The 26598-nt window shown below is 35.1% G+C and overlaps 1 protein-coding gene across 13 annotated transcripts in view; it reads right to left on the bottom strand.

Annotated features, from left to right (window-relative positions):
• Positions 1-26598, bottom strand: part of FRYL (FRY like transcription coactivator) — a 171636-nt gene that overhangs the window by 13726 nt on the left and 131312 nt on the right. For 6 of the 13 annotated variants that reach the window (XM_080589906.1, XM_080589917.1, XM_080589918.1 and 3 more), the window contains 17 exons: positions 25352-25556; positions 24305-24426; positions 23631-23821; positions 22846-22940; positions 21574-22181; positions 20835-20932; positions 19630-19800; positions 18464-18604; positions 16135-16332; positions 15056-15217; positions 14667-14741; positions 14395-14571; positions 11598-11801; positions 10558-10725; positions 5823-6076; positions 4688-4895; positions 2567-2716 (listed from right to left, as the gene is read on the bottom strand). In XM_080589906.1, the coding sequence (XP_080446032.1) occupies positions 2567-2716; positions 4688-4895; positions 5823-6076; positions 10558-10725; positions 11598-11801; positions 14395-14571; positions 14667-14741; positions 15056-15217; positions 16135-16332; positions 18464-18604; positions 19630-19800; positions 20835-20932; positions 21574-22181; positions 22846-22940; positions 23631-23821; positions 24305-24426; positions 25352-25556 (3227 nt within the window). Of the gene's footprint in view, positions 1-2566; positions 2717-4687; positions 4896-5822; positions 6077-10557; positions 10726-11597; positions 11802-11859; positions 14572-14666; positions 14742-15055; positions 15218-16134; positions 16333-18463; positions 18605-19629; positions 19801-20834; positions 20933-21573; positions 22182-22845; positions 22941-23630; positions 23822-24304; positions 24427-25351; positions 25557-26598 lie in introns of those variants that run through there. The other 7 variants (XM_080589907.1, XM_080589908.1, XM_080589911.1 and 4 more) reach the window with 3 other exon arrangements.

Here is a 26598-nt window from a genome sequence, read left to right as displayed (position 1 = left end):
AAACAAGTTGATTACATTATTTGGAAAGGGAAGATTTATCTATACGGTAATATTTGCCAGTGTAACAACACTGTGAATGTTGTGAGTGAACGTGTGTAAATACACGTGTACTCTAAAGTCAACCCACTTTGTATTGGGTTTATGTGGCAAAGGGTTGGGAGCAGGGAGGCAACAGGGGAGCTGCAGCTGCCCCACATCAGATCAAAGCCAGCTCCAGCCAGCTCCAAAAGGAACCCCACTGCTGGCCAGAGACGAGCCAGCAAGTGACACTGGGTGGGCCCCTTGGGGAGCACATTAAGAAAGGAGCCCCCGGTGGAGCAGGTGGATGTGGCCTGGAGGAGGCTGCGGCCCATGGAGAGCCCCCGCAGGAGCAGGCCCCGGGCCGGAGCTGCAGCCCGTGGAGAGGAGCCCACGCAGGAGCAGGGGGTCTGGGGGGAGCTGCCGCCCGTGGGGGACCCGTGCTGGAGCAGTTTGCTCCTGGGGGATGGACCCTGTGGTACGGAGCCGTGTGGGAGCAGTTCTTGAAGAGCTGCTGCCTGCGGGCAGCCCCCGCAGGCTCAGTTCGGGAAGGACGGCATCCCCTGGGAGGGACCCCATGTGAAGCAAGGGCAGGGAGTGACGCTGAAGGAGTGGCGAGACGAAGCATCAGGGACTGACCACAGCCCCCATTCCCCATTCCCCTGCACCTCTCAGGGGGGAGGAGGTAGAAGAGGGTGGTTGGGGGTAAGGTGTTTTTAGTTTGCTTTTAATTTCTCACTGTTCTAGCCCACTAGTGATAGGTTAAAAATTATATTAACCTCCCTATGCTGAGTCTGTTTTGCCCATAATGATAATTGGTGAGTGGTCTCCCTGTCCTTACCTCAATGCTTTAGCCCTTACCATCCTATTTTCTCCCCTTTTTCCTTTGGGGAGGGGAAGTGAGAGAGCATTTGTGGTGGAGTTCAGCTGCCCAGCAGAGTAAAACCATCACACACTTGTGTATACGTCTATATATGTATATATTCTTTTATGTGTAGCATTATATATACATATATAAATATATGTATATGTACACACCCATGCTGTTCTAAATATGCACTGGTATAGCTCTTGTTATGTCTTCTTATCCAAAATAAAATTTCTCTTTTGGTTCATTTATACTGCTTTTAAAGTGGCATAAGTTTAAACACATTATGCATGGTTCCCCTGAAATGCACTGTCCTTATCATGCTCTTTTAGTCCCCATATTCCAAAGCAAGAGCAAAAGAGCAGAGATGCCCCTTAGCAACAAGGAAAAAAGCAGGTCAAGAGAAGAGCCTCACACTGAGTCAGGCCAAAGATCAATCTACCTCAGCCTCCTATCTGACAGCATTTAATAGCAGCTGCTTAAGGAAGGGCGAAACAGGGCAAATATGTAGTGAACAATTTGCTCATGTTCCAGAATGCTTTCTTAGCCTCGAACACCGCGTTGCTCTATGTATTCAAAAACCTACTCAGGGCTATTTCTTTCATGATTTTGTTTAGTTGCTTTTTGAAAACATGAACACTATGCTATAAAGAAGCATGGGGTTTCGCATGTTGGTTATGAAGAACCACCTCTCTTTGGTTTTCTGTGTTTTCTAATTTGATCCCCTTCAACATCAAATAAGAAAGCTATATAAACATTTATGTACAGCTAACATTATCTCCTAAATGGCTGAAAAATCTTAGCCTACATACTCATGTCTTCCTTATATGGAAGCCACTCCACACATCTCATAATCCTGATTTTTCTTGAAACCATTTCCAGTTCAACAGTGTATTATTTGGGAGCACTGGACAAGAACTACCCAAAACATTCAGGATGTAGGGCTATCAGGCATATGTACATTAGCTTAATGATGCATTTTGTTTTGCTGTCTCTTTTCTTAATTACACTAGCAGTTCTGTTGTTTTGTTTTGACTGCCCCAAAACTTTGAGCTGATTTCTCACATCAGTATTTATTATAACCCAAGATTTCAACTTGCATAACAACAAACCATTCAAAGGCTTCATTACTTGTAGTTAGAAAGTCTTTTTCAGGCATCATAGAATATAAGCCCAGACAACACAATTAAAAAAGGCAAAGATGCTACGGGGTAAGTGGTCTTTGAACAACAAGATGAAAAGGATACAGAATAAATATGAACGAGCAAGAAAGTTGAAGAACAGCAAGGGAATTTAAACAATATCTAATCAGTTTACTCGCTGTTAAAGCTGGAGGTTTTTTATGGGTTGGGGTTTTTTTTTTTTTTTGAGAAAATGGATTTCATACTTGTGTTTTCAAGTGTTTATGATTCATAGTGGCTACTAACGTTTTAATTCCTTCCTAATTTCATTTATTAAAAAGCATCCTTTTTTTTTACATCCCATAATTATTCAGATAATGTTTCAACCACCGACATAAGCACAACCTTTCAAAAGGCAAAAATATAATTAACATTTTATTCAAACCTTTGACAATGTTCCCAAGCATTGCTATTTTTATAATGTTAAATCATCATTTTATATTTTACATAAAAATGTGTAAGTAGACTTGTATTTAAGTATTAAATTTGAGATTTTTACCGTTTCTGCATCCACAAAGACTGTTGGGCATTCTGAACATAACATCATCACTTCCAGTGAACTTTTAAATTTCTTTCCAATGCGTTGTAGACTTTCACCAAGAAAGCTGACTGAATCATTTGTTATAGCAACAAACTTCCTTTGAATGCTCTAGAAAGCAAACCAGAAAAAAACATTAACTTTATAGCACTACTCTCCTCATATGGTGGTTTAGATTAAGTATTTCAAGGCAAATTTCCATTACGACGGCATAGTTTTAGACATTAAAGTACAAAGTAATATATAATTTGTGTATTTATGTAAAACTAGCTCTGAAAAAGTAATACATGAATAAGTAAAAGAAAACAGCATGTAACTACAAAGATAATTATTCCTTTCATATCTAGTCCTTTAACATCAGGATATCTGAATGACTATTTGTCTTTGTGCAGTACAAACAGTAGTTCCATTGATTTTCAAGTGCTTGTGCAAGGTTATACACAGGATTTTATGAGTCAGGGTAAGACCTGTGTAGTATCACGTGTGCCCAAAACTGTCACCTGCAAGGTGTTTCACCTTCTTCAAAAATCAGTCCTATGTATATCATGTTCAATTACACAGATGTAGGCATGGCCTAACCTGACACTTTGCTATACATTATTTCATAAACTTAGAAAGTTACATGTAGAATAAAGTTATATGAAGATGATATTTATGGCTGCAAAGTTAAACACAGTAAGTAGGATAGAATAGAAAGATGCAGTCAAACAAGGCCTCCAGGGTCTCATTTTATTATTTTAACCCTTCTTTGTGTTCTGTAACAACTTCTTAGGAATGCATCTTTGCCCAGACTTCAGCCTTGTGTTGCTGTTTCCCATTCTCCCAGAGAACGTGCCTTTCCAGCTGACTGATGGCTACTCTGTCAAGCCAGAAAAGGTTTTGCCTTTCCTTCTAGTGCCCTCTTTAATGAGCATAAGAGAATATGAAGTGCTATCTGTGTAACACTCCATTTTCACCACTTTCAAAAAATGAATGGTTGTATAAAGCAGCTAAACTTAGCTATTATACAGATAAACTAAACCCCGATATCTAGATAAAGCAAGATGTCAGAAGTCTAAAGCTAATAACAGAAATTTCACAGCACTGTGGCAAAACACTTAATTCTACAAAAAAAGAAAGAAAAAGGGTTATTCTGTGAATAAGGCAGAGTATGAACTCCTCACACACAAATTACTTCGTGGTACTGACCCTAAACCTGCTCATGGGATAAAATGGTAGTATGGTAAAACAAAGCAAGCCTTTCACTGAGAAGTTTATTATGGCATACCAAACAGCAGGCAAAATTAGCTCTGGAGAAATAAGAAAGGGTTGGAGACAGAAGGTCTTGGTTTGTAATACTGAATCTGCTATTAGCTCACTTGGCATTTTGCCTGTAAATAAAATGGCATAATTGTACTCCTCCCATCCTCATAAGAAGTTGCCAATGATAATATACATCTAAGTGGTCCCACTTTGAAAGCATAAAAAACACATCTCCTGAACATAAGGAGGAGGGAGCCAGAAAAATTAGGTCATAGACATTTCATGTTGGATGCTAAATCTGTGAGGTAAATGTAACTTCAGAAACTTTTGAAACTTCCAGCTTTAATGGATCTCCTGGTGTTTCAATTCAAGAAAAACTTTTTCTCGCAAGACAGATGAAAGATAAATTCATTAGTATTAGTCATGTTGTGATTCCACAATACTGAGTCCCATAGAAAACACAGGAGGAAATCATTAATCCTGTAATCAGCACAGAGCTTGGGTGATGTTCATAAAATAAAAAAAGGAACACAATACGAACTAAGAGCTTACAAGAAATACTGAACAGCTTTTTTTTTTTTTTTCCCCTGAGTAGGATCTACCTCTCTCAGACAACGAATACAGAAGATATCCCATGGAAAAGTAGCATACACCATCTACTTTTAGTAATGTGGTGTTTTGTTTGTTTGTTTGTTGCTTTGTTTTTTGGTCTGCTTTTGATTTGCTCTCTAAGGCTTCTTGCTACCAGTCTTAACAGCTTCTGCAGTTACAGAGGGAAAGAATAGCTTTGAAAGCAGGAGGAATGGACTTTAACCAACCATGCATTTGCAATTCACTGACCTGAAACAATCTTGAGAAGACATGAAATGTATAGACAGCACAAGAACCATCTGTATCTGATAGCATTTGATTGACGTGGCAACGCCAGGCTTCCTCTTCATCATCATATGCCACTGGTTGGAAAGCTGCCAATATGGCAGAAAGAAATGGTGAAGGAGGTGGGGAAGTTTGTACTTCTGGGAAACCGTCCTGTTCTTCTTCATCTTGGCTATGAATAACAAACAGATGTTAACCCCACAGTAAATTTTCAAGAGTTCAAGATTGTGTTTTGTAAAATAAATAATCAACTAAGGTAACTATGAACCAAGAAGAGAGTAAAATAAAAAAAATGTAAAACCTTTTCTACTGCAACATAGAAATATAAAAGTTATTTATAACCTCAAATATCTCCAACATTTATTAAAACATGCTATTTCTATGCACATACACAGACAAAGGGTTAACCGCAGGTTACAGATAGCTATATACAGCACTACATAGACATGCATATCACTCAGAAATTGACATTTTTTGTGCCCTCGTTAACAGAATTAATATTCATTTCTTTGAATTTTTCATCATTTAAACATACAGTCCACCAGTATCTATAACAAATTCTAGCTTTCCTTAAGATAAAGGCTCATTTGCCAGTTCAATAATATTTTAGAACTGTCTTAAGTAATACCCTTGAGTGAATGGAGGTAGATTGGAACAATTTCATTTTTATAGGCAATCAATTTAACAGGCCTTTGTTTGAAGAGCATTCTGCATTCATACTTTCCATTAGGCACTAAACCTCCAAAAAAACCCACAAAACCTATAAATTAATCAATATTACTAATTACAATCATTTGTTAAAATGTTCTGTATTATAAGGAATGACATTTCTTTTATTCAAGTGTTCTCATCTTTTCCTGCACGTTAGACAACTGCTTCTCTCATCACAGAAAAATTTCTCTCATCAGAAGCTGCTGAAAAAAGTACCGAGTTTATTTGCTAAATAGGCAAAACCAACAATTGGATCAGATATGCAAGCACTGTTTTAGATGCCTGTACTGTGGGATTAATGAAAGAAACCGTGCCATAAGAAAAACTACTTTGGTTCATGCATTGATTACATTTAATTTCTATTAGTTAGAACTAATATTAGTCTGACCTTGACAAACCAGAGAAGTCAGCTTCTTCTTCTTCACATCTCTCATCCAGCTCTTTCAAAGCAAGAGTGACATCCTCTTCACAGATAGATTCAGAATAGCTCTCTGGAGCTGCAGGCTCTGCCAGTTCTGGAGCCTCTTCCAACTCAAGAGGTTCATGACAGACCAGACAGTCTTGTTGTTCTTGTAGCAGATATGACCCAGTGTCTTCACTAGCAGTGCTAACCTGTTCATCCCTTACTGCTGAACTGCCTTCCTGTGAATCAAACAGACTTTTATTACTTTTATCATCAGGGCTTACGCCTTCTTAACAGCTTTTACTATAGTAAAGTAACAGACTGATAAAAACAAATGTTTACAAATAGCCATTTATACTTTAAACATTCAGCTCTTTGGATTCTTCAGTTTTACTTGACCAAAACCAAGCAGTCTATTTTTAACATTTGTTGACTATCCTGGAATATGACTTATTAATAGTAAATACAATGTCTCAAATACATTCCATTAATTCTGCTAGGAGAACACTCCCAGAAGATTATGTGCAAATAGCCTCAAACATATTTAGATCACAACAAATACATTCAAGACTTTCATGTTTTACTTGTCCAAGTAAGGACCAAAATCACTGCCTCAATGTTTGCCTCTGAGGTCTGTCACCACTACAGAAAGTTTCTTTTCCTTTCCACTCTCCTTTTCAAAAAGTTCCTAAACCGTAACTGAATAACAGATAACAGTAGAACAATGGAAAGGGACATCCCACTACTTCTATTATTTTGCTATTATTATTAAAATGGGAAGCTTTAAGGGTTTAACTCTGAATCTCTGAACGAAGGCTTTTGATCACTGGCAATAACAAGGAGATGATCTTTAAACTCAGGAAGGCAATATTAGACTAACTCTTTCTCCCTTCTCTTTCCCTCCATTAGCATCATTATATTCATTAAAATTACTTTATTGAACAGATGAACTTAGATTTAGTTAATTTACGATGAATCCATCTGAAACCTTTTACTGGATTTTTCTGTGGAATAAAAATGACACCTTCCTGTAACTGCTGTTTCCTAAAGGCGCAAATTAGCACATTTTCATTCTTAACATGTTGTTCTACCTCTGCTTACATAGCGAGGACTAGTGAACAAACTTTTGGGCAGCCTCTGAGCATACACATCATTTCATGGCTTTCATCAGTCTAAACATATCCTTTGACAAATAACTACATGTATACTATAGGAACAGACAAATCAGCTTTAAACAGAGCTTCATAATTTTATTTCATGGTGGTCCTAATATTATCTCACTTTGACTATTTCTACACGTGACACTGCTGTCTTTTGACACAGCTAGTGACCCTACTTCTAATGCTTCTTCTGTACAGCTTGAATCTGGAATTTTACTGCACAAAACAGCCGTTTTGTTGCACCAAGCAGCACACGGGCACACCAGGCATTTTTACAACAGCACAGCAAAATAATTTGGATCGAAGCAGTGGTTCATTCCTTTATAGATGTTAACATATTACCAACATTCAGTGAATGATACACTTAAAAGTATCTTGAAAACATGATTTAATATGATCTATATAGCTGATAACTCCACGGAACCTAAGGAAAATTACTTCTAGTAAACCATTCCCTCATAAATCTACAGTACAGGTGAATAAAACAGAGAATCATTTTAGTAAGAAACTTTCATATACTTAGGCTTATAAAGCTTATTGTTCAAAATTGAGATATTCTTGTAAGCTGAACCATAAACTGCTAACTAGAATGTGAAATACTTTGTCTTCTTTGTAGAGACATGCTATTACTAAGAATTATCCAAACACATTTAAGTAAAATATTTACTTAACTCTTTAACAACCCTATAAAGAGAAACGAGGAATTCAACTGCATCTAACCAGCACACACATACACTTACACATGCTTGTTTTTAAATAATAGCTTCATTTATTCAACTTTAGGCAAATTTTGATATATATTTTTTTCTATAAAAATATTTTCTGTAACAGACACTTGACATGCAATGAAATGCCTGTATTGAAAGAGCTATATGTCAAGTGTATGAGCACAGGAAAAAACAACGGCACCACACCGAGTTGCACAGTTCAAGAATTCAGAACAAAATTAGTTTTTCCTGGCTTTAAGAATTTTTCAAAGTGAGTTGATAGTATGTATATTTTCAAGCTCATTCTGTCAAAAGACAGAATTTTAGCAATAAGCTAGACAGCTAATTCTTGTGGAGAGGTAAATTTGAGTGTTTGACCAAATCCCATATTCTAAAAAGCACAAAATAAACTTGGAACGCCTCACATTTAGAAATTACATTTATATGCATTTGCAGTCAATGTTTTTCCCATATGCATCGCACCAATCTTGCCATCAGTCTGTACGGCTGAGCCCCTTCCCAGAAGGAAGCTCCATACAGCTAGAAGAAGCCAATCTCTTATTACTGTTTGAGCTCCATCAAACTCTATCAACCATACATGGGCCCAAGAACAAACTCAAAATACCATGAGTAATTTTTTTTCTCGTGGAATCTAGCACCTTAAATGCAAGACTTAAAATTTAAAAAGCCATCTAAAAATGAATTTTTTTCATTGAAATTTCAAAGAAGCAGCTGACTTAAGAGTTTGCTGTGAAGCACTACAAATAAGAGCACTGACAAAAAAAGTCCAGATCCACGCATGCTGTATATGAAACACAACACTACTGCTTTCAGTTTTAACATTGTTTTTTTCAGTCGGTAGATAGAGGACTATACTAACTGACTACGTACTCTGTGGTAAATACACAGAGCTACTGTCACACAGCAAAGTGCAATAAAGTCTTAAGTTATAGACCTAGATCTTGATCGATATTGCCAGACTTCTGTACCATTGAGGACATATGTCTATCTCTGTGAATTTATTTATGAAATACACTGACCTTTAACTATACCATCAGTGCAATCTTTTCATTCTACAGATGAAGAAAAAAATCTCATTCACTTATCAGCTGTTGCTTCTGATATAGCACTTTTTGCTTGATGATGCTTAGTCATGAAACAATTTTATGGCTCAATTTAATGCTATTAATTATTTTTATTGCTTTCAATATTTCTAATAAAATATTGCAACTTTTTTCCATGAGCGTTTCACTTAGATTATCAAAAGTTTAGTGATCTTATAAAGAGAGCTACAGACAAACAATATAAAGGCAGCCTTAGTAAGAAATAAGAAAACAAAAATGAGTTACAGCTGAGAATGTACCACATGGGCAAACAACACAGAAAAGTTCTATTATGGTGAATTTGATTCTATTAAAAAAAAACACAAAACAAAACAACAAAAACTTATATCTTGCTTCTCCCTTTACTAAAGGAATGATTTCAAATCTTAAAATAACACATCTATCCTATATTGGAAAAATACTAATCTAGATTACGGGTTCTTCATCACTCAAAACTCCACTAGAACAAAAATGTAGTTGTAGATAAACAGATGAAACAGTAATAGAACAGCCTGATGGGCAATCTAAGCACAGGTGCTCTAAAAAAACTGAGAATTTATAACAATTTATCAACTGCAATGTAACCATATTCCAACAGCAAAACATGGAAAATGTGTGGAAAAGGTGCTTTATACGAGTCACAGTATTACACTTTCAGAAGGTGAGAATTTTACCACAGGATAGCAATCACTCACACTTCCCCTCTGAAATATGTTTTTTGTTCTTTCAATTATTTTCTTCAAATTAGCTAAGTGGTTCACTTGCTAAAACAGTGTTTTTCTAAGTAGCAAACAGGTATACTATAGCCTTTGTTCAGAAACCCCAGTCAGTCGAACTAGAAATGTTTAAACCAAGTTCACTGAAGACATTCTTAAATGTAAACTGTCTACTGGTTATTCAAATGTATATAGGGATAGGTTAATTTTCTGAAAAACTCAATGAAACTGAATATTCTGTTAAAGTAGGGATTAGCAATGCGTAACCAAACAAAAATAAGATTGCCAGTCCCATCACTATTTTTTAAATTAAGTGATAAAAAGTCCACCTAAAACAAACCACTTCAAATTCATGGAAAAAAAAAAAAAGCCAACATACTGAGTTTTTACCTACAACTGCTAAACATCATAGGAAATGTAGCAGAAGATAGTTATTTCAATTGAGTTTTTCTATTTTAAACTATTCAAAAGATTTTAAAAAACAAAAAAACTGAAGTACTCACAGCTTTGCAGGCGGCCATTAGCTTGAAATCTGTCTCACTCCACACAGGCCTTTTCCAAAAAAGTATACCACTAGCATCTGTGGTCCTTTTTAAAGGATTATTTAATTGAACCAACTGCTAACACAGCTGGCCTGAGGTTTTATTCCCACATAGCACCAATCACATTAACCCAAAGAAAGCAAACAAAGGAAATAAAAAGTATTTGAAAGAAAATTTTGCTCAAGAAGGATTTCAACCGTATCAAGGAAAAGCATCATGAATATTAGCCTATTATCATTTGGCACCATGAAATGTTCATTATCAGCCCTTCAGGAATATTTTTAACCTGTGGTAAGCTCCCTGAGTCCATCACCTGTAGTTTTCATTCTGAGGGAACATTTTATAAGAACATTCCAACAGGTTAGAAATATTAAAAGCAAATCAAACAATCAATGTAACAGATGAAATTTCAGTCGAAAAGAAAGCAAAAGTTGCTACTAAACACTAGAAGGAGCCCAAATCAGCCATGCACCAGCCCATATTTCTCCCCACCTCAGGCAGCTGGTTGCTAGAGTTATCTAGAGAAGCCTCCAAACTTGGGGTCTCAGTTCTGATTTGAAGCACCTCTTCTGTTCCCACACTGCTAGTGGAGTCTTGAGACTGAAGTGATAAACCAGCATGATCTGATATTGTTTCATCTATGGCAGAATCACTGTTTAACTAAGAAAAGAAAAAAACATGAAATTCTTCAATTCATCAAACATAAATTACAGAAAAAAACCCACAGTTTTAAAATAGGCTGTTTCAGTATAGTTAGCTATTTGAATTTATTCATAAGCTTAACAGCTTGCTACTAAAAACACTGCAAGCATCACATACATTTCTGCAACATTTAACTTCATAGACAAATTTGAAGTTATCCCTGAGATCCTGAAAATAATTTCCATTCTTCTGAAAGGTCTTTTAGCACCGGTAAATTACTAGACAAAACACCGATCAGCAGAGCTCTTTGTTATGGGAAACAATGCAGACTTTGCCTCAAGCCTGAAAAGGGGCATATTATCTCTGCTGCTCCCTTTTCTCCCACCTTTCTTCCTAATTCATTTATGTAATGCAGAGAGACTTCTGAATAGCCTATGTTCTTGATTTTCCTCATTTATACGTAACACACACTTCAAAATGCATAATCAGATTAGCAATTTCAATGGTTAAACACAATTGAGGCTCCCATGGGATCACTTATTGCTCATCTTTATTTAATATTTTGAGGGTTTTTTTGAAGCTAAGAATCTACAAAGACACACACTTCATACGTAACATGCAATTTTACACTTATATTTGAACAATTATTTTAAGTATAAAGGCACTGAAAAGATCATTGATTTACTAAAACTATAAATCTGTTACGTACCACTAGCAGAGTAACTCTTTTCCTTCACTGATGTTAAAGTGAAAAAGTAGCATAGACATATTAGTTTGGTTTTATTCAAGGTCTTTGTTCCTCTGGATGAGAAGTGTGAGCCATACTTAGTCACTAAAAATGCAGGTAAAAACTTAGGTTCTCAGATTCCTTTCACAGTAAAATAACTTACCATTTGTGATCGAGACAGTATCTGACTTGCAGTCAGTGCTGCTTCTTCTTCTGAAGACTCATCAGTATCTTCCTGGTTGGTCAAGTTCAAGCTGGGTGTGCTACCAGAGTACTGACATTCTTGAAGAGACGGTGTGTCTCCTTTGTCAATACTGTCAAGAGAGCGCCTACGAACACCCCAGTTGAAGTTGTCCATGCTTTCACCCTGTAATAAAAAAAGTTCACAGACATATATTATCTTGAAACTTATACATATAAAATTAATATACAAATGCAACGCAGACAACAGAAGTACCAAATGCATTATGAACAGAGTTTCAATCAGCCCTTTAATTTTATTAAAAGTTTAAATGCCTTGCTAAATGATGTTTGTAGAGAAATTAAAATATATGGTAAATGAAGTAGAATTCTTTTGATTATCATCTTGGGAAGTAGCTCAATCTATAACCTATATCAGTATCCATTTTATGTCTCTGACTAGAAAGTACAAACACACCACAGACAACAACACATGAACAAGCCAGGGCACCAGGCTGCAACTTACCTGCAGCTCCTGGTTAGCAAAAAGGAAAACACATATAATTAGAAAGAACGAGGACGAACACTTAAAGATACTCTAGAACCAGGGAAAAATGTTTTATTACATAAGATTTGCAAACAGTAAAAGACTGATTCAAGCTCTGAAAAAAGCTTTAGTCAAAAAGCTAGTATTTAAAATAATTTTTCTTTCTAATGGGAGACTGATTAAAAATAAACTGATGACAAAACACCAAAACCAGCATGCTTATGATACATTTTTCTAGTGTAACATGTAAAGCCACAAACATTAGATGAGATTCTTTTAACTAACACACATGAATCTAAAGTGACCACATTCAACTGACAAAGCATCATCAACATTAATTATATTCAAGCTGCAGAAAAACTGTCTTCATTAATTGTTCTGTCAGTTACTTTGCATCAATTTTATGGAAAGCACCCTAAACATCAACAGCGGGATCCTTTCTAGTTTTCACATTTTAAGGCTGGGATACTTAGGTTGCAAACATCCAACATACTAAGTGACATCCAAATCTTAAAACACACTATTTTTTTAAATTCACAAGTACAACAGTCATATTTGATTTTCTCAAGCATTTTGTCAACCTTCAACAATACAACCAGTTAGATGGAAAACCTACTCAGTTCACTTTGCCAGTCTACAGCCAGTTATTAAAATATCACATCTAGTTCCAAGTGTACAAGTATGGGTTGCAAAACTGCTCTAACAGAATGTCTCTTGTGGTGAACTAAGATAGTATCACTATATTGTAAATATGCAGAGTAAACTAAACGTTCTGTAGTCTCTTTCTCTCTTAGTGATTTGTTTTGCTCCACAAAAGGTAAAAACTTATGCCAAAGCAAAACAATCCCAACAACAAGGTAGTAGTTCTGTAGGCAGAAGCACTTAAGTTTAATTAGCAACAAGGAACGTTCTGCATTTCTGGTGAAAAACTAGGCATCTCTTGTATCAAGTGCACAATTTATATGTAAATTAATATGTAAACCCTAAGTGTGTATATTCTCTGCCTTTTTCTTCCCTTCAAGTAAAGCACTGAATGCTGCATACAGGCATGGAATGAGAAAGTTGAAGAGTAACTTAGTTTGGCAAAGTTTTGAACTTTTGGCATCCTACCTGCAAAGCTTCATCTAGGTGTTAATATAATATTTTATTATTACGCCTTGATGGTTCTGAACTATTAGAGTAGCATTCAATATAGGAAATTGTATCTGTATAGGCTGTGGTCACGTATGCAATACTGTAAGGAGCCTGTATTTCTCCTAGAACATGCAAATAACTGGCTTGAAGTGAAGCAAGCAGGAAGCATAAGAAAGTGGGAAAAAACTGATGTATTATGAGGAACAAAGCAAGGTCTTGTAAAAAGGGATGGATAAACCAGGAGGAGAACAATTTTAGGTATATATAGGCTGATATCCCTCTAGGTAGTCTGTTGACCCATGACCTGCAAGGGTCACCATTACTAATTCACTACTTTGTATAGACTGTAATAAAAACATTGAAAGAAATTACAAAGCATTCAATTTCTCCTCCCACTTCTCCCCAGTCCTTTCAGCCACACTTTTAAACTTAATCCAATTCTGGTCTGAAGCCTCTTATTTATCCCAAATAAGTAACAACTGTTAACGTAATTGTTACTATTTCCTAAAATTCAGATTTGTTTTACCTCCCCTTCTCTTTTTTTTTTTAGGGGGAAAAGTGGAGGAAACGTAACAACTGCAACAAACCAGGTATAATGTTGAAGTCAGAATGCAAGCAATTACTATGACTCAGTCATAATCATATATAATTACTATAGTGTACAGTTTACAACTTTGAAAGCTGCTCATCTTTTCAAAATGCAAAAACGCATCAGGAACAAAGATTATATTTTCTTAGCATACTGCTTCATAGGTTTCTACTGAACACTACTATTATTCCAGAAATTTTCTACTGCTTTATAAACAGGTGTTCATCTTGCCATTGGCTTATACCATCACATCACTTCACTTTCTGATTAAGTCACTTAACATCACCCCTGACAAAGAACCTCCTCCCCCTGAACAATTTGCACCAACTGAACACTACAAAGTTTAAGATACAAGTTTCTTTATCATGCAAGTTCAATTCAATCATGTTATAAATTCTTCCCAATTGGATTAGTTAGAAGAGCTGCCATTTCCTTAGAATTGCACCAACACAGCCTAATTTTAAGAATACTCTCAAAAGGAAATATACAGAAGAATTCCCAAGGTCTCACCTCTGCATCTTCCAATTCAACATCTAAAAAGTCAAAGTCTTTAAAAACTCCAAATTGTTGTTCACTGGTATTGTCCTCTACTGCCACTTCCTCCTCTTGAATAACTTCTTCTGTTGTTGAAATAAGACTGGTTTGTTGATCTCCAACTTCCAAGTCTTCATTAGAGGAAAACACAACCTGAAAATAAGGGTGAAAGTACAAATAAAACCTTCCAACTTCTGAATTCTCATTTTTCAAATTTAAAAAGAAAAAAAAACACTACCACAACTTACTGAAGGATTCTTGGGAAGACCAGATTCTGGACCACACAGAGAAAGCACATTCATCAGCTTCTCCCTGGTTCTTCTCTGGAAAAATGTAACAATAAATGAATAACAAAAAATCATAGTAAAAAATCACATGGCAAGGCATCTACCAGAAGTCCAAGTAAAAATGTAAAACGTCTGCATTTTTAACTAGTCATCTCACATGCCGTCATCCTCTAGAAAGAATTTTATCATTTATCCTCTTCATCTTATTAGCTTTCAGCTTATGGTATATTAATTTACTGTTTTGCTAAGACATCATGTAGATTTCAAATTATGTTTCAACAAATACCTTTATTACACATTCATAAACACTGCCTATTTTATATGTATAACGTGCTTGAGACACAATGTACCTGAGATAGCTGTGGTCTCTTCCAGCTGACAGGAACTAATGCATTTGAATTGGAGCCTGATGAAGTTGAAGAAGTGCTCCGGGTGACAGCAATGACTTTTGGTTTCCCATTTCTACCAGCTGCGCTGTGTTGATCACCGTATTTATTCCCAATAATTGGTGTCTAACAAAGACAACAAATGCTTTTGTAAAATTTAAATCTGTATTAATAAAGACTACACATTTGATTTTAGAAATTAGTATTACACTATAGAGGGCTTTTTTCTTTGTGGCTGTCTTTGTTTTGTTTTTAGAATTCTACGAAGTCCATGCCTAATTCACTGAGGACCCATATAACATCAGTATACTGGGAAACACAAAGTTGAATACTTCTACCCTAAGCAACAGACTGCTATTCTGCTCATTTGTATTTCTTGAAATATACTAGTTTTATGCTAACAATCCAGTTATATTTTTAAATGCACTTTCAAAGTAACTACATACTAAGTTTAAAAGATGATAAATTTCTTTATGGATGCACTCACAGACATTAAACAATTGTTTCTACAGTCCAGCAACTTCATTAGAACAGACAAAACTTCTAAAAACCAGGGATCAAATCAGCCTTTCTGACAGGAAGTACTACTCCAACAAACTTTGTGGGAATTCACCTGGTGTCTTGCTTATTTACATGTACTGAAATTTCCAGTAAGGAATTAAAGAGGGGACTCTACCGATTTAAGTAACGGTCCAAGATATGTACATCTCCAATCACTATTCAGGACCAGTTTCAACCATGAACCCTTATTTTTGACTCCTTCTTAAGTCTCCAGTTTTCAAATCCCTGAATTATACTACAGTCATTTGGTTATGCTCCCATCTTCATACATACAAAGAGTATCACCTGTATTATATTAGTTTGAGCTCTAATGCATCCTTTCAGTATGACTTTAATTATGCCTCACAAGTGCATAACATCTTCAACATCTCCTATTCTTAAAATTATATTTAAGACATATCAATGCAGAAGGCTACCATAAAATATACCCAAGTTTGGAACAGAAAGTCATTATTGCATTGTAGTTTAAACAGAATAATTACCTCTGATATATCAAAATGAAAATCTAAGGTCTTGCCAGGTAGCTCCTTGGAAACATTATTAAAAATTTTTGTGAAAGATATTTCAGGAGAACCTATGTCACCTCCGTAAGACTTTGGAATATCGTTAGGTACAACAAGGCTTGCTGATCGAGACACCACCAGTTTCAAAATATTAAGAGCTTCCTTCCAATATGGACTCTAAAAAGAACATAGGTAAATCACCAAACAATCGCTTCAAATAATACATCAGTTTGTAATGTACAGTAGGATTTTGCATTGATTTATTTCAAGAGTCCCAGAGCCAAAAGCTCTAATCTATATGTGACTGTAAGACATGAACGCATGCAGAAGATTTGGAACTGGAAGCACCAGGAAGGCATCAGCGAGGCACTGGCTCATCCATCCCACAGCCAGAGGTCAGAAAAAGCAAGGCAGGCTTAGTAGCTCTGGCTCACAGTGCCAGCCACACCAGACTGTTCCATGTCCCTTGTTCCCAGTATTTACATTACAGGTTGTTTGTTTATTTATTTTAACCATGACCTGGAGCACCTGCCCTTGGTGCCACAGAATTAAAACTCAATAGTATTTCAAAGGAAAATAACTTTCACCTCCTGGCATCTCTAATTATTTTACACTTAAGGGCAGAGTAAACTGAATTTGAAACAGAAAAACATGTTTCATGTTTTGTATTTTCTCAAGCATTTGAAAGATCTTCAAAAAAAGGAAAAAAACATTTACGAAGTATTCATATTGTATCAAACTGATGGAGTGTTTTAAAAAGCAAGCGCGAAAGTATGAGAACATAAGAGGCAGAGTCTGAGCTAAGTGCACCATCCTTAAAAAGATGATTAAGGTAATGTAAATAATTCAGCAGTTTTAGGTGCAGACATTGTAGAGTGGATAACGAGACATATCAAAAGCAGCACCTGGGGAAGGTTAAGATTTATGCTTCTGAAAATGTTAGGATTTCACCTGAAACTTTAATCTTCCAGTGTTTTTGGAATGAGCAGGATTTTATTTTTTTTAGTATGATGATAAGTTTGTTATTAATTTTTTTCTTTACTGCATTAAAAAATAAACACCACTTTCAAGGCTCTAAGTAGTGCCTGCTTCTTTCTAGGTAATGATGGCCTTCAACAACAACTTTAATTTCCGTGCATCATAAGCATAAAAGAATTATCTCAAACCTGAACCATCCTGTAGCAACTTAAATTTATTAAGATAAATTGTAATTGCAGAAGACTAGAAAAACTAGAAAACTGTGGTTTTGTAGCACCACAATTAAACAAGAAGCCTTATTTTATGAACTTTTCTTTTGTTACCTAAATTAATGTTTCATCCTATGAAAAATGCATGTCCTTCTCTGGAACATTCTTTCACTAGTTCCTGTATATTGATGGCTAACATCTTCTAACTATGACTTCATTCCATGGTGGTGTGGGCTTGCACAGAAAGCTCAGATAAAGGTTAGAGGCGAAGCGAGCAGATGTCAGGCTATGAAAACTGTAGTTATGCTAATCATTCCATTTTGCCTAATGCACTTTGACAGGAGCACAATATCTAAAGTACATATCCATCAATAGCAAAACGTCCAGGGAGCACTACCTTTCCTGGTTAATTATGATTAAACCATTTGACTGAACTACATTTGGCAATAATGGAATTTGGGGAAAAAAGAAAAGGAGAAAAATAACAAGAAGGTTGTGTACTGAAATGGTTTTGTGCTCCAGGCATTTGTATAAAACCTTTCAGCAAGATGCTAGATATTCTTCCACAAAACAGATTTTCAGTAAATTGTGTTCAAATTACAAAGGATCAAATTACCTAGGGCAAAACACTGTGGCTCATCTTTTGGGGACTTTCTTAAATAAAAAAAATATGCACTTGAATTCCTTAAGGTGCACCGTAATGTTCCTCACTTGAACAGATATATTAGTGAAAGCGATTTAAACATATGTTTACCTGTACAAACTTAGTTTGAAAAAGAATACACTTAAAATACATTTGGACAGTATTTAACAGCAAACATTTCCATATTTAAAGAGTTATGTAGACACAGCAGATGATCCTTCGACTATTAAAATGTATGTAGAACTACCTACATTTGTAAATAGACACACTAAGGTAACTTGTCCCACAAGATATAGATCAAGTTGGACAAAAGCATAAGCACGTAACAAATTAAGGGAAAAAAATTACCATGGAATTTGACTTTAAACAACCATTTTTACATCTAAAATATATTAATTCTCAAATAAAAATCAAGTGTAATTTCACTTTTATAACAAGCAGAAAAGCTTTTCTTTAAATAGTTTTTCAGAGTACCTACCTGAACATATTTACCAATAACTTTTATGATTTCCAAATTAAACTGCTTCACTGGTGCTGTGGACAGGTCGATGTGACTCAGAAGACTATAAATGATCTGCAGCAAGGATTGTTGCATACTGGATAACCCTTTCTCTAACAGCTTAAAAAAATTAAAAATACAGACTCTAATTACTGCCTTTAATAGTAACTTGAAGTGAAAATCAACATTAAAATATAAACAGCTTCCACAGATGTTTATTCTTCCCCTCAAGAAACTTCAGCGTACCACTTCACATTTTTCAAAATTTTGTTTTAGCTTAAAAAGAAAATGTAATGCAATTGAATGTTATCTGTTGTAATTAATTCCCCCCCCCAAATTTCGACATATCCGTTAGCACAGATCTAAAATACATAATTACAATAGAATAATTATCTAATAATAATAGAATAATAAAATATTTCTCACTAAATAAAGTGTTCAAATAAAGTCAAAATCTCAAAGGTGCATGGAAAACAATGACATCCATGACTTACGAATGAAACAGTCTTATAAATGAAATAAGTTCATATAAATTAATTGATAAGAATGTTCAGTTATCTTTTCCATGATCAGTTTGAAGTAATCTTCAAGGAGAAACTCTACAGTTTTTTCATACAACATAATTTTTCAAGATAACATCAGTTTTTCTGTATGAATGGCTGGCAGAATCATATACTGAATTTTATATTTAAATTATCTTTGATTATATACTATGCATTACTTTCAAATGAACTTTGAAATTAGTTTTTAAGTAGTGATACGGACATCTTTAAATATGTACTTGGCTAAAAAACATGTTTTAGAATTTGCACAGAGCATAATTTTGCTAAAGCAAAGACAGTATACATAGATTATTCACGTAGCATAGAAAATAAGTATCTATTTCGCAATACTACTACTGTAAAAAGGGATTTTTCATTAGAGGGATTATTATTTCGAGGTACACTCAAGTTGTTGCACTCCAAAATGGCAGCAGTCATCCCTTTTTCGTGTCCTAGATCATTTTATTATTATTCTCCCATTGCAGAAGGTATGTTTTTTTCTCTCAATATTCAGAATTGTATGAAACAAGGAATTGGCAATGAGTAAAATGTAACATTTATCACAGATTGTCAACATGAGATACACCTTCATTAAAAATTTACCTCTGCAAGATAAGTTACGAGGTTAAATGTGGCATCTGAGAAGGAGTCATGCAAGTATCTACACACTACATTAATCCAGTTAGAGCAGTCTCTGGAATAACTGTGTGTACTGTATAAACTCATCATATGAGCCAGATTGGCAAGAGTTGGTGATTTCTCCTCTGCGCAAACCTGAAAAGCCAAAAGTATATATAATTATATTACAGATGACAAATTTTTAACTTAAGTACCCACAAGTCATCATGCACTTTTCCCAGATTTCACTCTATTCCCCAGTAACTGGAAATGAAGTAATCATATGAGCAACATCTACAGTTTCTGCTGAATTTTGGAGCCTGGTAATTCGTCAAAGAAGTAGTAGAGAGAATTTGCTGTGATACTTACACTGCTTTCTCAAATACATAAATAAATAAGTAAGTGTGCCAGGTAGCAAGACTTTAAATACTGAAAACAGCTCCATACTCCTGACATGACATGCTGGGACAGCAGTAACTTTTAGACTTGCATCAGGCCATGTATGACTTTGAGGTGGCCTGCACACTACTAAGTGATATACATATCACAATTTGGGAAGCCAGAGGTCTATGATTGCATTTCCCAAGACAGACAGCACTTTCTTATTCCCCTTTCCACGTTATTCCTTAAAATGCTGGCTGTCAGACCAGCACTCCCCCAGCCTCGCTGGACATTGCTGGTGTGCATCTTGAACCGCTGTAACAGACACTGCAGTTCATAAAGCAATGAAAATATTCTGGGGTTAGCTACGGTGTACAAGGGATAGAAAGAGAACCTTTTCTTCCTGCCTGCAAGTCTGAAAGGTAAGGATTTTTTCCTTATCACAAATAAATTAGGAAGTATGCTTAAGAATTGATTTAGTTTACATTTAGCATTACAAGCTGCAAAATCAGACAGGTTAGAAAAAGTACCTGATATCATTGATAACATGTAAATACATTCCTTACCTCTAAAGTTTACAGAAAAAAGCTAAATATGTTTTCTCAGTGGCAAAGAGAAACTCATGGGCCGATATGAAATCCAACTATACAAATGAGGACTGGATCACAGTTTCAAAATAAAATATTTTAGTTATCTCTGTATGTCTCATAGAATCGTATAAATTCTACATAAGGCAGTAGAAAAATACAGAACTAGTGCTGGTAATAAAAGTAAACTCCTGGATACTCCCCAAGAATCATTTTACATACCTTTGCTATCCTGTCAGCTGTTTCTTTACAGAACTGAGTTGGGTTATCAAAATGTTGGATCAGATGAGGAAGTAGGCACAAGATGTTTAGGGGAAATCCTAAACACATACATAAACAGAGTTATACGAACCCTAATGACTTTAACATGACTTAATTTAATGTGAAGTATATATATTACAGCTTTCCGATACCTAAGAACCCTTAGAGTACAATACACGTACATTCAAACAAATATATAAATTATATACATACACCTAAGTTTGTATGTATGTATAATATAAATGTGTGTGTGTGTGTCTGTCTATCTATAAGTGTGTATATACACATATGCATAGTGTGAAACCAAAGTCATCAACGGATCAATTAAGCAAAAATATTAAGAAATTTGACAGCTTAAAGCAGTTCAGTAACATTGTTTCTAAAATGTACAAATGTTTCACATAGTACTAATTGAGCTATTTAGTACAAGATCATGAAAAATAATACATATACTCTTTAAACGTACTTGTCAGCAAGTTTGAAGTAAGTTAATAATCAATACTTAAAAGTTTTTGTGCAGTATTTCTTGGCAGATAATCATAGTCTGTAATGTATTCCCACCACCTAACATTGCAATATCAACAACTGCAAAATGCATTTAACTGAAGGGTGCTTTTTAAGGCAAATACATAACCACTACTGATTTTCATCATTTGATGAAAAAATACATTTTCATTACAAATACAGTTACTAAAGATACCTGCTAACTGAGAAGGATCCACCAGAGCATGCCTGGAAATTGTGATGAGTTTACTCAGGAGGTGAACTGTCATTTCTTGTGTGGATGCTGAAGTAAAGCCTTTTAGGAAGAGCTGCTGAAGGCCTGGAAAGTTATTCCATTTCAGTTTACTCTGCACCTTTTCTATCTTTTCTCGACTCTCTGATTTATCCAGAGGCAAGTGAATAAGAAGCTTGTTGAGTAGCTTGAGAGCCAAAAGGTATTCATACTCATAATCTGACTCCAGCAATGAAGTTGCAATCCAGAATATGGTGGCCATTAGATTGACAGGATCAGTAGTGGGCTGCACATCATACATTCCTCCCTCTCTCAGGGAGGAAAGGCTTCTAGTCCTGGCCAAACTTCCACCATGATTTATCCTTCCATCCATTATATCCAGTGTGTTGCTTCGTCGACGGTCACCTCTCCGCTCACTGATTAAATTCAGTCTCAAAGAATTACTCCTTGTATTGCTGTAGTATCCCAAACAACTGCCACTATTAATGGGACTGGTGCTTAGATTTATCTGTCCAGTGCTTTTCCTATTAGCTGCGTACTTGTTTCCCATTACAGAATCATGGTACGAGGTTCTAAAATAAAATATTATAGTTTAGAAAAAGGGAAGAAAAGAAAAAGATTTGACACCAATCACATGCACAGACAACTTAGTGAATACTCTTGCTTCATCACTGGAAAAGTATTACCATATATGAAACTAAAGAGAAAACTTCTCTATATGCTATAATATTTTACAGCATAAGAACCAAACTGTAGCATCCCATTATGTGTGCTACAAAATACATTGATTACAATCGCAAAGTAGTAAAATAATTACAAAGCAATTCAGTAAAGTCAGGAATATTAACCTAAAGCATGTAAAAGATGATTTTTTAATCAAGGTCAGTAAGGCCTGATTAAAAAGAAAAAAAAAGTTCTAAAACTACTCAGAGTGCTCTTATTTTTGAGAAATTTCAGAATTAATGACAACATTTCAAAATAAAAGCCATAAGGTGTTTTTTGAACCAAGAGGGTAATTTGAACAGGCAGCAGAGATCTTTTCAGAATATCTAGATTCTTATGAGTTTTGCTTGTGGCAGAAAGCTAAAAATATCATAAATGAGCAAGTAACTCTGCTATCAGGATACAACTATTCTACAAATATAAGAAATAATTTCATTACATATGTAATACAGATCTTAAAAATTTTAAATATATAGAAATGTATAATGCAGCTTGACTAGTACAAGAACTTACTGAGAAAGGGCAGAAAGCAGATCGTAATGCTTCATGGTTTCAGCCAACGTATCAATTGCAGACTCTAAAGTCAGAAGCAGTTCTATGACAAAACCCTGGGGAAAGCCACAGGTCGTTATAAATTATGCAGTATATACAAGGAAAATCACATAACATCTATTGAGTAGTGATATAAAAATATAAAATCAGCATCAGTAACTAGATTATTATTCTCATGCTTCATTTAGAATGTAACCTTGAAGACAGAGCTCAAATTGGCCATAGCTTCAAGACAGAGGAAAAAAAGTAAAATGATAAGACCTTTCATTTATTCCTAAATACAAAAAAAAAAATCCACTCTGACCTGCATTATTTTTAAGGATGGCCTTATCCTTGGTTGAAAGGTTAGATCTAATTCTTTAGATCTAACATGCCACGAAGTTGGATGGTTTCAGCAGTTATCAGGTTAAGTCCTTAATAGAATAACTAAATTATTTTTTATATGGCTAATCTCAGGAATCCCTAACTATGAAAGATATGGTGTTTTCAGGAAACAGACTATCAAACTGTTTGAAATTTCTTATGGCTCTAGAAGAAAATGTGCATGGCTAGTCTCATTTCATTAGGTGAAAATTGAGAAAGTGTCATGACTAAAACTGCTCCGATATACGAAGTATCTTTATTTAAAGATAAAAGCAACTGAGTCCAAAATGATTTTAAATTTTGCCATCATTAAAATAACAGCATAAGTATGTCATTTAGGCATATTCACCTTTCTAATAAAATAAGAGGAAAAATTCAAATACCTGAGCTTCTTCTCCTGCATCTCCAACAGTTTCTACTAATCTGGAGAGAACATCAGAAAGTGTAGATGCAGTAAGAGGCTGCTTCAGAGCCCTGAAGATCTGAAAGGACCTCCCAGCATAATGTCGAGAGGAACACGAAAGCGCAGTTTGCAAAGCAACTTCACTGAGACGGTGTTCCAATTGAAATCCTGCTATGAAAGCAAATAATACTCAAATAGCACAACGTTTCATGGGGAAAAAAAAAAAAGAAAAAAGAACTTGCATTTCATAAACAGTATAATTGTAAATGTCATTCCTAACTTTAAAATATCCTCACCTCTTACTGTTTACTTAAGGAATACTCCTATGAAAAATCTTTCCAGACATGAACTCTATTCCACAATACTTAACACTTGAGAGACTTGCAGAGAGTAAAACATTTATGATTTGAATGTTAAATGTCCACAATAAATTAGTAAGATATTTTATCTCATTTCTAGAAAATTATATTTAAATCTGATGCAACAGAAGCATGAATTGAAATGTGCAACACACAAGAAAAATCTCTATTATTTAGAAGCAGGTAGCTGTGAAAGTGATTTTATAGATCATCTGTAAACTTACAGGCATTGAAAAAAATCATGTAGGTCACAGACTCAAACATTCTATCATGCATCAAGCATTTTCAAACATACCTGAGCTAGACTGTTTAAATATAGCTACCACATGCTTTAAAAACACAGTTAACTGTTCAGCACTCTTTATATTAGGGTTCTTGGCCGAAACATCTTCATGATTCCAAAGTGGCCCTCTTTTCCTAAAAATACAAAAACAAAGCAAACATGACAGAATATAAAACATAGCCTTTGTCATTAGTATTATTTAAATGTTATTTTTACCTTAAATAACTGCAAAAGAATCTGCTACCTACCACATAAATGACACCATTTAGAACTACAGACACAAGCTGGAAAGAAGTTTGCCAATTGCTCAATATCATACAACAATACACATGAAGGCAAGAAAAGGTGAAAAGCAAGATATCAAAACTATCTGAAGTAACAGTGTAAATTTAGGAAGAGATGTTCTTTGTTAGATAATATTTAGTTAGCGAACAAAGAATCAGTTACAGATACCACCATTATAAACTTCTTAAATCAGCCTTCTTTCTTATCATTTTCTTCCCATCAATACACCACACTATTCTAATTTTAGGGCCATGTAAAGCTTTTTTTTGTTGGCATGCTTCTCAAACTCTGATTAAGCAAACTGGATTTCAGATTTACATGATCTTGAAAGCCTTATATAAACTATCACACAAACTGCACAAGTGTTGCTTGTTTTATAAATGTTCTTTGCCACTAATCATTTTTTTTTCTTCAAGTAGCGAGCTTTCTTCTATTAGGTAATCCATAACCTCCACAGAAATCTTGCAGTTTCCTAATCATCTTTCTGTATTCCAGTCCTAACACTTTAGTTTGTTTGTTTGTTTGTTTGTTTTTGCCAGGATGGAAAAGGGAATACTACAAACTGTCTGTGAAGCAAAGATAATGGACCTGTGCAGAACATGAAAAAAGACTTTTAAACACCCAGGACAAGAAAAGGAGGCAAGTTCTCCAAAACTGTTGGTAAGCTAGGGTTATTCATAAGCTGTATCACATTAAAAACACTTCAGGGTTAGTCTTGATATTCTTAGTGATGATAAACATTTTTCTTGACAAAAATGAAAATTGAAATCTTACCTTGAGGTAATGAATTCTATGAGAGTTTTCACTTTTTCATCCTGCTCTACTGAAATGTCAACCTCATTGAGGATGGTGGTGTGCAGATGAGACATGGCAGCACTTGTATTTCCTAAACTGATGCTAGAAGAGGTAGAACTTGAACTAAGCCCTGAGTCTGTCATTGGGGAGGGCTGGTAATCTGGTATAAAATCATGAACACCTGCTGAAATAAAAACAAGATTATTATGAGCTCTTAAGTTGACAGTTCAATATTAAATAAATAAAAAGAAAAAATAGCTCTCTAAAAATCAATAATTTAGCAAATGTAATGAGAATAAATTCATGGATGCAATGATTTCAAATTAAACCAACAACTATGCAAGATTTGGCATGACCGGACCCTTAATAGGGAACAGGCAGATCCCTCTTTAAAAATCACTACATTCTGTTAGATTTTTTGTATCGGTAATATGGTGAAATGACAGCTCAGTGGTCTGTGAGGCATCTCATCTCAGTAAGTTGAGACAAATGATACAAACTGCTTCTAGATGATGTTTCTGTAAGATTTTCTCTCCATCAGAAGAATCATGTGCCTGTAAAATGCAACTGAAGCAACTCCTATTGTTAAGCCTAAATCTATGAGGTGCTGGGAGAAAGCAAACTGACAAAGAAAAAGATTCATGAATCTTTGACTGTAACTACTGTACATAAACTTCAGACTTGCTGATAGCCACCAAAAAAATTCAGTCTATGGAGCTACATGGTTTGGATTGAGGCATTACCTGGTTCAAAGAATTTTTTTTTATCAGCTTGCTTTACCTCGTGCTAGGCATGCATCCTTGTAATCACCTCATTTTAATTGATAACGATCTCATTCCAGTCCTATCAGATATTTTTGTTCTAATAATAATAGCAAAATATCCTGTCATGTTTTGACAGTTTTACTCAAAACTGCGAAGATTAGGAACAGAATGGTTGTACAGGTCACCATACAGGCACATTGATAAAGTTCTGTGATTAGGTTTACATAAAATAATTTATTCGCTATGTCCACTTTTTAAGTCCTCATTACCATTAATACCAAATGCAGAAAAAGATGCACGTTTTTTGATTAGTGACAAAATCACTTCTGATTTGAACAAAATGGAAACAAATAGAACGTACAGTAATATGCTGCCACCTACTGAAATAAGATGAAATACTAGGTTTCAGCAAAATGAACTCTCACTTTCTTATAGAAACTGCAATAGGCTCACACTTATTGC

Source organism: Anser brachyrhynchus (genome assembly GCF_964034855.1).
Source record: "Anser brachyrhynchus genome assembly, chromosome: 4".
Lineage (NCBI taxonomy): Eukaryota > Metazoa > Chordata > Aves > Anseriformes > Anatidae > Anser > Anser brachyrhynchus.
This window is presented reverse-complemented; position numbering and strand designations above follow the sequence as displayed.